This window comes from Labrus bergylta, chromosome 2, assembly GCF_963930695.1.
Source record: "Labrus bergylta chromosome 2, fLabBer1.1, whole genome shotgun sequence".
In the NCBI taxonomy this organism is placed as follows: Eukaryota; Metazoa; Chordata; class Actinopteri; order Labriformes; family Labridae; genus Labrus; species Labrus bergylta.
Window position 1 is genome coordinate 36,669,977 of NC_089196.1, and position 10,670 is coordinate 36,680,646.

General features: G+C 43.4%; 1 protein-coding gene and 1 long non-coding RNA gene across 2 annotated transcripts; one reads left to right on the forward strand and one right to left on the reverse strand.

Annotated features, from left to right (window-relative positions):
- Positions 1 to 2,343: 2,343 nt before the first annotated feature.
- LOC110003723 (natterin-3) lies at positions 2,344 to 4,256 on the reverse strand. The gene is made up of 3 exons (XM_020659272.3): positions 4,192 to 4,256; positions 3,708 to 3,801; positions 2,344 to 3,526 (listed from the first exon to the last, which is right to left on the reverse strand). Exons 2-3 carry the CDS (start codon positions 3,799 to 3,801, stop codon positions 2,439 to 2,441), a joined length of 1,182 nt encoding a protein of 393 aa, XP_020514928.1. The 5' UTR covers positions 4,192 to 4,256; the 3' UTR covers positions 2,344 to 2,438.
- A 2,917-nt stretch (positions 4,257 to 7,173) lies between these two features.
- On the forward strand, positions 7,174 to 10,240 carry LOC114921881 (uncharacterized). Its single transcript, XR_010665546.1, has 2 exons — positions 7,174 to 9,323; positions 9,777 to 10,240. It is a non-coding gene; the product is annotated as an uncharacterized lncRNA (long non-coding RNA).
- Positions 10,241 to 10,670: the final 430 nt, after the last annotated feature.

Sequence of the window (10,670 nt, forward strand, 5' to 3'; positions counted from 1 at the left end):
GTGGAGGACAGTGTGTGTAAAGGTCATGTACACTGAAAGTGCTCTGTCACCGCCGTCAGCTGCTCCAGACGAGTGTGAACGCATTCAGTCGTTTATTCTGACGTGTAAAAAGTCTGATTTATAAACTATGATTTTAAAAAGAAAAGCCTTTGTTAGAATCACACCCAAGAAAAGAGAAATCCTAATTCCTTAATCTAACTGACATCACGCTCACTGCCACTTTACACATACTCCGTGTGCGAGGCGCTCCTTTAGCAGAAACTCATGTTTCCACAGCGAGCGCCGTGATGCACGCCAGCAGCGCCACTACGCTCTGCTCCGTTTCAAATACACTGTGAGTCAATTTGTGAAGGAGTACGCTGCAAGAAAACGTCAAGCTGGACAGAATAGAACGACCCAGACAGGAAGTCAGACAAGAAAACACATTTCAGGTTTCAGGTCATCTCCCCTGTTGTTATAAATAACCAGGATGCTGAGGCTGCAGGTACCATCGTCCATGACAAACTCACCTTTCAGCTTCAAACTCGTGATGTTGGTACAAAAAGCTCTCCAGCAACAGGTCAACTTTTTCAGGAAGCTTTGGGATTTTAACTTCAGCAACACTTTCATAAAAATATTTTATTGAATCTGTCTAAACTTTCTCCTTATGGTCACCTGGTCCGGGTGACTCAGCGTAAAGAATCCAATCAGAATGCAGAGTGTTATTAGATGGTGTGGCAAAACTGCAGGTTCGTCCCTCACTGACCTAACACACCTGTATGAAGTGAAGACTTTGAAGAAGGCCTCGTCAATCCTGGCTGATCGCAGTCATCCCTTTTCCAAGGAATTTAAAGGGGACATATTGTAAAAAAAATCCTCTTCTACAGTGTTTCTGAACATATATCTGTTTAACCTGAGAGTCTACTGACCCACAACATGTGAAATAAACCATCCAGTCCTTTGTTTGTGGTCTGCATGAGTCTTACAACACAGAGAAGCTCTGTTTCTAATGTGCTCTCCTCGTGAAAGAAAATAAATCCCCTCCCCTCCCCTGATATCTCCACCTATAGACTCCACCCCCAGACTAGAACAAAACTTTTGAGCAGGTCGGCCATTTTTATTACATTTAAAGAGACACACACACCAAAACGGAGCGTTCTGTGAGAGCTGGTTTCTACAGGGTCACAAACCTCCTCTGGTGCTTGATTCATGTTTTATTTTGACCAAAGCACAGAACAGATGTTTCATTTAGACCACAGGGGACTGTTTGAAAAGGTGGAGGAGGGGACTGTTTGAAAAGGTGGAGGAGGGGACTGTTTGAAAAGGTGGAGGAGGGGACTGTTTGAAAAGGTGGAGGAGGACTGTTTGAAAAGGTGGAGGAGGACTGTTTGAAAAGGTGGAGGAGGGGACAGTTTGAAAAGGTGGAGGAGGACTGTTTGAAAAGGTGGAGGAGGACTGTTTGAAAAGGTGGAGGAGGAGGACTGTTTGAACAGGTGGAGGAGGGGACTGTTTGAAAAGGTGGAGGAGGGGACTGTTTGAAAAGGTGGAGGAGGGGACAGTTTGAAAAGGTGGAGGAGGACTGTTTGAAAAGGTGGAGGAGGGGACTGTTTGAAAAGGTGGAGGAGGGGACTGTTTGAAAAGGTGGAGGAGGACTGTTTGAAAAGGTGGAGGAGAGGACTGTTTGAAAAGGTGGAGGAGAGGACTGTTTGAAAAGGTGGAGGAGAGGACTGTTTGAAAAGGTGGAGGAGGACTGTTTGAAAAGGTGGAGGAGGACTGTTTGAAAAGGTGGAGGAGGGGACTGTTTGAAAAGGTGGAGGAGAGGACTGTTTGAAAAGGTGGAGGAGGGGACTGTTTGAAAAGGTGGAGGAGAGGACTGTTTGAAAAGGTGGAGGAGGACTGTTTGAAAAGGTGGAGGAGGACTGTTTGAAAAGGTGGAGGAGGACTGTTTGAACAGGTGGAGGAGGGGACTGTTTGAAAAGGTGGAGGAGGGGACTGTTTGAAAAGGTGGAGGAGAGGACTGTTTGAAAAGGTGGAGGAGGACTGTTTGAAAAGGTGGAGGAGAGGACTGTTTGAAAAGGTGGAGGAGAGGACTGTTTGAAAAGGTGGAGGAGGGGGAGAATATGTCCTCTTTAAGTTGCTGCAATCGGCCAGTCGGCCTCTCACAGGGAGAATAAAGAACCTGGAACCTCTGATGTGTGTGCAACCTTTTACCTGAATTGATTTCTGGAAAGTTTGAGGTTTGCGTTTAATGGAAATGTTCAGTTAAATAGTGATGTATAAAAACATACTGAAGAACAGGCCTGAGTTTATGTGTTGGATTGTTGTGATGTTTGTGTAAACTGAAAATATAAAAGAGAGACTGTGAAGAGAAGAGAATCTTTGTTTTATTTTCTGTTCATATCATTTTTAGTCGTTTAAACATCAGATGTTAAAAAATGTATTGTTGTATTTTCAGTCTTTCAGGGGCACGGCTGGGCGTCGGCCACAGGCTCACAGCGGTCCACGACGGCTCGGACTTCTCCGATCTGGACTCCGTCGTACTTCCCGGAGATGGACGTCCACTGGGTCTCTCCGTTGCGGTACGTGCGGCTGAGGCGAGCTGTGTAGGGGATGTCGGCTTTCATCTTACGCCCCTCCATGCGGACTCGGCAGTAGTGGTTTGCGGGGACGGAGAGCTCGACTGAAACGGAGTGGCTGAGCGCCTCCACCACCGTGGTTCCTCTGTTGAAGGTCAGCGTCTTCTCGCCGCCCAGCTCGATGCCCCCCTCGCCGATGAATGGGATCTTGGCGGTGATGCTGCCGGCGATCCCCAGCATGGTGGCTCGGCCGATGTTCCAGGTGGTCTCTGTCTCCGTGGTCTTTGAGATGGTGACGGTCTTGGACACGGTCTGGCACTCGTTGTTGGTGACCCCGGAGATACGCATGGTCTCTGGAGGATACTGGAAGATCGCGACCTCATCGATGGCGTACTTGACGTCGGAGATGTGCTGGGTGTAGGCGTCCCTGTTGATGGTCAGGACCTGGTAGCTCTTGTACCAGTACTCGTCGCCCTCCCACGGCAGGAAGAACGCTTCAAACTGAGAAACGACCTTCCCCAGGCCGTACTTGTTCTTCCCCACGTAGATGCCAACGCCTGGGCAGGTCCGGACTGAATGCTGAGGGACCGCACCGTGGGAGCCTTCCTTCCACTCCAGGAACTCAAAGTTGTCTTTGTTGGCGAGGATCTGGAACTCGGGGGCGTAGTACTCGCGGTCTCCGTAGGGGTAGCGGCAGTAGGGGCCCAGGCTGGGGTTGTAGAAGCCGGCTTCACACTTGTACTTGCAGACGTAGTCGGTGCGCTCCGTGTAGCCGTTGTAGATCGCCACAGCTCCATTTGGCAGAGCGCCGCCCCAGTTCAACCACTCCATGTTGACGTTGTCATTGAACATGTAGGAGTCGGGGAGACTGTCCTGCTGCTCCAGGTCTGCAGGAGTCAGAGGAGCCTGCACCACATGGTTACCTGTCGACTCAGGCTCCAGGCCCTCCAGCTGCGGGTTCAGTAAAGACGCTGAAAAGAGACCAAAATGTTTCCACATGAAACCAAAACACAAAAAAAAAGCTCTGCTATTGGACCATTTGGAAAACACTGGATAACCTCAGGATAATGCCTACACAAAGGCTATATCACTGACATGCTATTTGAGCTTATTCAAGTCACAAAGATAAGAAACGTTTAGTTGAACATTCACCTCTCCTGTGCTGAGAGCTCTTCTTCACGATGTCCTGCAGGCTGGCTGCAGACAGAGCCAGCAGAGCCGACAGCAACAACACCGACAGCTTCATCTGGAGACCCAACACAAAATATATTCTCAGTTTCAAAAGTTTTGTAGAAACCTTGGAACGCAGCGCTTTCTGGACCCTCCTCCATAATTTGACCTTTACATTTTGTTGATCTATGAAATGTCCTTTTGGATAAACACTGCTCACAAAAAGAGACAGTCAAGCATCAAGCTCATGATCATGATTTTCAGTTGTTGACCTGTTCATTTTTCTAACTTTGCAGGACGTGAAACTTCAAATATGACAATTTGACGATACCTTTACTTTACCTTTGATTCATGCAATTTAACCTTTACATGTGAATCATTTTGTTTCTTGAATTTGTTGTTTATTTAAATCCTGAAAGGTGCATGATGGAATTAATTTAAATCAAAATCTTGGATGTGTACTCACCCTGACAGTCGCTCCCCACTGAGTCCACTCTCAGACTCCTGCAGGTTTTTATACACGTGCAGGTTTATGAGTGAACCATAAATCAGATGGTGCACCTTCCCTCAGTCTCAATAAACTCATCCACCACCTCAGAGCAGCGCAGCGGGTGTTCCTGTCTGTGTATTCCTTTCTGTTAGAGTTATATGATTCTGTGCATTGATTGGACCTGGACCAGTTTAAGAAGTTAGGACTTTAGTGGATCTGACTCAGTAGACTTCCTGAGTCTTAATAGAGTACAATTTGGACTGTTGTTTCAAAGTAGCTGGTTTATTTGTCTCCAATTTTACACTGGCCTTGTTTAACACAAAAACCTACTCAGTCTGTGTTAATGGACGAAGCCTGAGTGATGTCGTTTAATGCAGCGAGCAGCTTGAATGGACTTAAAGTAAGAGTGTGCAACATGTTCCACGTAAATAAATCATAAAGTCTGTCCTGTGTAAATGTGTCTCTGAGTCCTGACTGTCTACAATGAGGGAGAAGCTCGAGTCCCGCTGGCTGTGTTGTTGTCAGAGCCGTGTTTACATGGACGGGACGGCCGGCTCCTCCCCTTGTGTATAAAAGCTGTTTTAGTCAAGAACTAGAGAGAAGAAGAAGAACATACTCACTGATTATTTGGATGTTAGTAAGAGTTTTTAGATCACGCTCATTCTGTGTCAGTTTACATGAAATGTGAAGCTACGAGCTAACTAAAGAGCGCTAACATTAGCATGCTAACATAACAATGTGAAGCTACGAGCTAACTAAAGAGTGCTAACATTAGCATGCTAACACAACAATGTGAAGCTACAAGCTAACTAAAGAGTGCTAACATTAGCATGCTAACACAACAATGTGAAGCTACGAGCTAACTAAAGAGTGCTAACATTAGCATGCTAACACAGCAATGCAGCTCGAGACAAGGACAATTTTGTTCACCGTTTGTGCCTAATGGTGATTAATTTTGGTGCATTCTATTTGATAACTCCTTCATATGAACGAGTGGAGGGGGGTTGGAGGTGTGTCTCTGGAGGAGAGCGGAGGCTTCAGTATGGAGGAGGCGTGGCCAAACAACAGTTTGTTTTTGTTTTGCACATTCAGTATGCAGTACGTACTATCTGTGCTGTATACTGTTAGTACCTACTCTTCAGTATGCAGTACGTACTATCCGTGCTGTATACTGTTAGTACCTACTATTCAGTATGCAGTACGTACTATCTGTGCTGTATACTGTTAGTACCTACTATTCAGTATGCAGTACGTACTATCTGTGCTGTATACTGTTAGTACCTACTATTCAGTATGCAGTACGTACTATCCGTACTGTATACTGTTAGTACCTACTATTCAGTATGCAGTACGTACTATCCGTGCTGTATACTGTTAGTACCTACTATTCAGTATGCAGTACGTACTATCCGTGCTGTATGCTGTTAGTACCTACTCTTCAGTATGCACACACAGTAGGCAGATATTTGTTCCTACTTCTTCTGATTCATTCAGTAAGGAAGTGACGTCATTTACGTTTCCCAAACCGGCCGCATTCACCCGTTTTTTTTGTTGTTTTTTTTTGTTTATCTTTATTCAAGAAGAGTAATGCTCATATACAGTCAGGTAAACAAAAAACAATATCAAAATGGAAATCAAGTAAAACATTAAATAACTAAATAACATACAGTACATAAAGAACAAATGAAAGACAATAATATACAGAATATAAAATAAACCAATAAAGACACATTTAAATAGTGACATCATTATTTAAATAGTGACATCATTATTTAAATAGTGAAATCATTATTTAAATAGTGACATCATTATTTAAATAGTGAAATCATTATTTAAATAGTGAACTCATTATTTAAATAGTGACATCATTATTTAAATAGAGGGGGAAAGGTTTTATAATAATGCAGATATTTGTTATATTTTCTGTTGTTAATTTAAAGTAGTGATTTCAGTCGGGACTTTAACTCTAGATTAAAAACTGATTAAATTAATCCACCCTCGTTTGTTTTCATTTGGAGGCGGACGTGACGTGACGATTTACGTTTAATTTCGCACAGCATTGTGGGTAAAATACAATTAATTTCCTGAAAGCACGCATCTGATCCATACTGCATGAAACCAGGAAGTTAATATCCATACTGAAATGTTCAGTATACTGAGGTGGACCCAAAAGATGCGTCCTGAATGACCACGAGAGTTCAGTATACTGAAACTCCTACTGAAAAGTACTGACTACTGAACTGTGGATATTCAGAAAGGGCCCTGGAGGTAAAGATGATGAAAGAGAAATCAGTGTCAGTGAGTTGAACCTTTCTGAATGATGAGCAGCTGCACCGTGCAGCTGTGTTCATGCTCTCTTACACTCCGTCAGAGAATGAGTCGAGGATAAGATTAATGATTATTAACCAGTAAAAGAATAAACACACTGTGATATCTTATCTTATCAGGTATAGCTCCGTCCTCTATCTGTGACCTTCAGGGTATCAGGAGCTCACTGTCCTTACAACAAGGTCCAGTAAAGTTTGACTCTCATACAACAAAACAACAAAAGGTGTAAATGTTAATGAGACACATTGAAGGAGTGAGTTTTGTTTGACTTTTGGTGGACGATGCAGATATTTAACTGAGTGTGTTTCTTATGGCTGCAGTAACTGAGTTTTAAGTAGGGACGCATTATGTGAATTTTATTGAGCTGATACTGATAACTGACGATGACCTGCTCCTGATGGACGATGACGATAAGATTACAGATATATATTTTTTAAAAGATCAGCCTCATGGTTATAGCCACGTCAGCTATGTCATATCGTGACACTATAGCAGCGTGACACAGAGTAGCCCGCCAATAAATACAACGAAGAAGAAGAAAAACGGTACAGGGTACAGAAAGGGCAACAATGGAGGACGTCCAGCAGGGGGCAGCACCTCTGAGGTCGTCCATGGGGACTACAGTAACAAAAGAGGCCATGAAATGTCTCTCTCTGAATCCATGTGGAACAGGAAGTGACGATTCTTTTGACCAATCCAAAGACTGCAGTGCCTGTTATACTGATATTTGTTCCCTGTTTTATAGATTTTAAATGTAGCTGTCGCAGAAAATTATATTTCTTTGAACAGGATTTTGTTGTAATTACAGAGAAAATGTTTTATTTTGAAATGTGTTCAGATTCTATGCTCTGTTACTGACACCTACTGGTCTAATTGTGTATTGCGCTGAGTGTTCAGCATGCAGTGTTCACATGTTTAATTGAAGCAATAAAACGTGCTGCCAGAAGCTAGTACCAACGGTAGGACACAGATGAAGGAGACGCGTCTGAAGAACTTTAAAAGACTGCAAAGCCTAAACATGTGTGGTTAGAAGGTGCACACGGTATGTAATTGTATTTTTATTTGTAAAGGACATTTTGTTTAGCTTTTGTATAGTCATCTGTGCTCATAAATGTTTGTGTCTTTATTTACTTCATTTTAGTTTTTCACGGTGTTTGCTGACAAAAGGAAAAGAATAAATATTGGTGAAACATCAGTTGGAGCGTGGCTGATCTGTACCAGATGAAGAAACTTTGGGAGCAGTTATATTAAATATTTTTTAAGTGAATAGAATCCTTTTTATTGTTTTAATATCTTCACTTTTGTTTTAATTTCAGGTCTAAGTCAGTAGTCTGAACCTTTATTCATGATACAGGAGTCACCCTGCTGATGGAGGGATGAACATTTTAAAAGAAAGACTCTGTTGTTACCAGTTACAGTGTAATGTCGCCCCCTAGAGGCTGCAGAGTGCATCACATGTCTAATCTTCCTGGTACGAGGAGTGGCCTTTTTGTCTTTGAGTATAAATGAGTTTTAACCTCAAATGAAAAGTGAATCTTTGTTTATCTGATGATGAAGACAGAGGTTAGTTTGACCTCTTCACCAACTCTTCAGGCGGTGCTGGGATCAGGAAGCTTTCAGAGATGTGAGGAGCAGGAGGCAGGACTTTTCCTACGATATTCTCAGCAGAAGATCAGCGTCAAACTGTCACATCACGCCATGGCACGTTTTTTTATAGACTCTCATTTTGGAGCAGACGAGGTGCAGGTGAAGCAGAGACATGCAGCTTTGTTTTGGTGCGTTTGCTTGTTCAAACTTTGTTTCAGCAGGAGGACTCAGGAGACATTTGGAGGAGCAGAGGTGAGGCGTCATGAGTGACAACTGACAACCAGCTACCAGAGGAAGCAACCAAAGGCTGAAACAAACTCAGGCAACTCACAGGAAACAGTTACTTTATCTTCAGTGTCATCGTTTATCGTTTCTGAGAGCAGAGAGTCGTCTGAACTTTACCAGTTTGTTTTTGAGAGAGAGAGAGAGAGAGAGAGAAGCAGCAACCACCTAACATTTGTTTTTAACAAGAAGCATCTTTCTTCTGCTGTCATCTCTGATGCTTTCACTGTGCAGCACCATGACCTTCATTTAACCTTCATTTAACCGTCACCAGGTGTTGTTTTAGGATCTTTATCAGACCTGTCGATCAGGAGAAGAGAGAGGAACTCAGAAACAGACTCTTTCTTTCATTATCACATGGATCAGGACTGTACAGAGACTTTAGAGTCGGTGACTGGAGCCAGTCCACAGTTTTTTAACCCTTAATGTGTCCTTTTATCAAACCTGTCGATGTGTTGTTGTTTTTTTATCATTCCTTCTTTACCTCAGACTGAAACTCAACCAAAGCCCTAACCCTTACAGAGGGAGATGGTGAAACGTGTCAGTGCTCATCACCTGCTGCAGCAGTGTGGAGACGTGAGCTGTCTTTATATTTGCATGTATACCAGCAGTAGTAGAAGTGACTATGATAATGAAGTTGGAGTTGTGATCAGAGTCGTTTCAGACTGAGCTCGCAGGTCGACCCCGTCACCTTGAATCTGTGTGTCAGACGTTCACATCACAGACACTCTTCATCCTTTAAATGTCCTTTAAGTGTTCAAGCTGTAACTAGAATTCTCATATAAATGTCATGCTGTTCAGTCTCAGGTCGTCTCATTAACAGTGTGTTTAAACATCCCACCACCAGGGGGCAGCAGAGCCTGAAGAGAGAGTATCAGAGAGCAGTGATGGGGTTTCTCTCTCAGTCCCAGGTATCAATAAACCTGCACCACCCGAGGTCAACGCACAAACTACATCCTCCTTTTTCAGCTGTTTTTTTTGTTCAGGGAGATTAAATGTCTTCATCATCACAGTTTGAGTGAGCAGAAAAAGGTGGATTCAAAAGTTTTTCTTTCAGCAGGAGAAAAGGTTAGCAGGGGACTGAGCAGGTGGAACTTCAGTGTGCTGTTCTACTGGTTCTGATTCTACGCTCAGCTCCTTGTTTCCGTTTGAATCTAAACACTCAGTGACTTTAACATGGAGTCCAAACGTTTAGAGCCAGTGAACACGTTTCATGTACAAACCTCCACAAACTCTGAAACATCAGAGGAGGAGGAAGTGAGCAGTTCAACATTTACTACAACAAAACTCAGATTCAGGTCAATTCATCAAAAAATTGTTTTTACAGCATAAATGAATGTTTACAGCCTGTGCTTTGTCTCCAGGCGGTCGCTTCCTGCTGTGAACGCTTTCTACTCATAGAAAACAGCTGGAGAAAAGATGCTGGTGCTCAGAAGAAGACGTCAGGTGGACACGGGGCCTTACACAGAGGTCGTTTATACTCGGCTGGACGGGTCATTCAAAAAAACATTTTGGGGAAAATGAAGAGCATCCTCACTTCTTCAGCCACCACTTCACTACTGTTGCTATGTCAACATTTGAGCTTTGGTCGTCAAGGCAACATGGCCACCTTGGGGATGTGGTTTATTCAGGTTTGATTATTGTTTAAGTGGCACGCTACGGACTCCGTACAAAAGCTCATTATCATCATTATCTTCTCAGAAGAACAACACAGAACAACATCTTTTATTTTAAAGGTGTGACGTCATCATGATTACGTCATCTTTCTTCTCACTTACAAAACGTTATCTTAACTTTAAAGTTGAATAAAGTGAAACTGCTTCAACTGGTTCCTGTCATTGTGTTCTTCTTTTATTGTTCAGTGTTTGGCTTCAGCATCAAGCGCTCTCCACAATGAAAGCAGCTGTTGTTCTCCATGCTAATGTACCACACACACACACACACACACTCACACACACACACACACTCACACACACACACACACACACACACACACACACACACACACACACACACACACACACGCCTCCCTGCGTGCCCATGCCTTTGTGAAAATGTCTCAGTGTGTCACCAGCAGCAGTGATGACAAATCTCTTTGTTTTGAGTTGCAGACACACACACACACACACACACACACACACACACACACACACACACACACACACACACACACACACAATTTTTACATACATGACACGTGGGGTTCAGTGTTTTTAGTAACTGTGTTGATGTTTGGATGTTTACACTGTGCTGCTGCT

What these genes read in the sequence shown, in the direction of transcription:
- LOC110003723 (XM_020659272.3), bottom strand. Translation starts at nt 3,801, where the DNA reads ATGAAGCTGTCGGTGTTGTTGCTGTCGGCTCTGCTGGCTCTGTCTGCA. An exon ending in GAGCTCTCAGCACAGGAGAG is followed by an intron (nt 3,527 to 3,707) that starts GTGAATGTTCAA and finishes GTCTCTTTTCAG; the next exon opens with CGTCTTTACTGAACCCGCAG.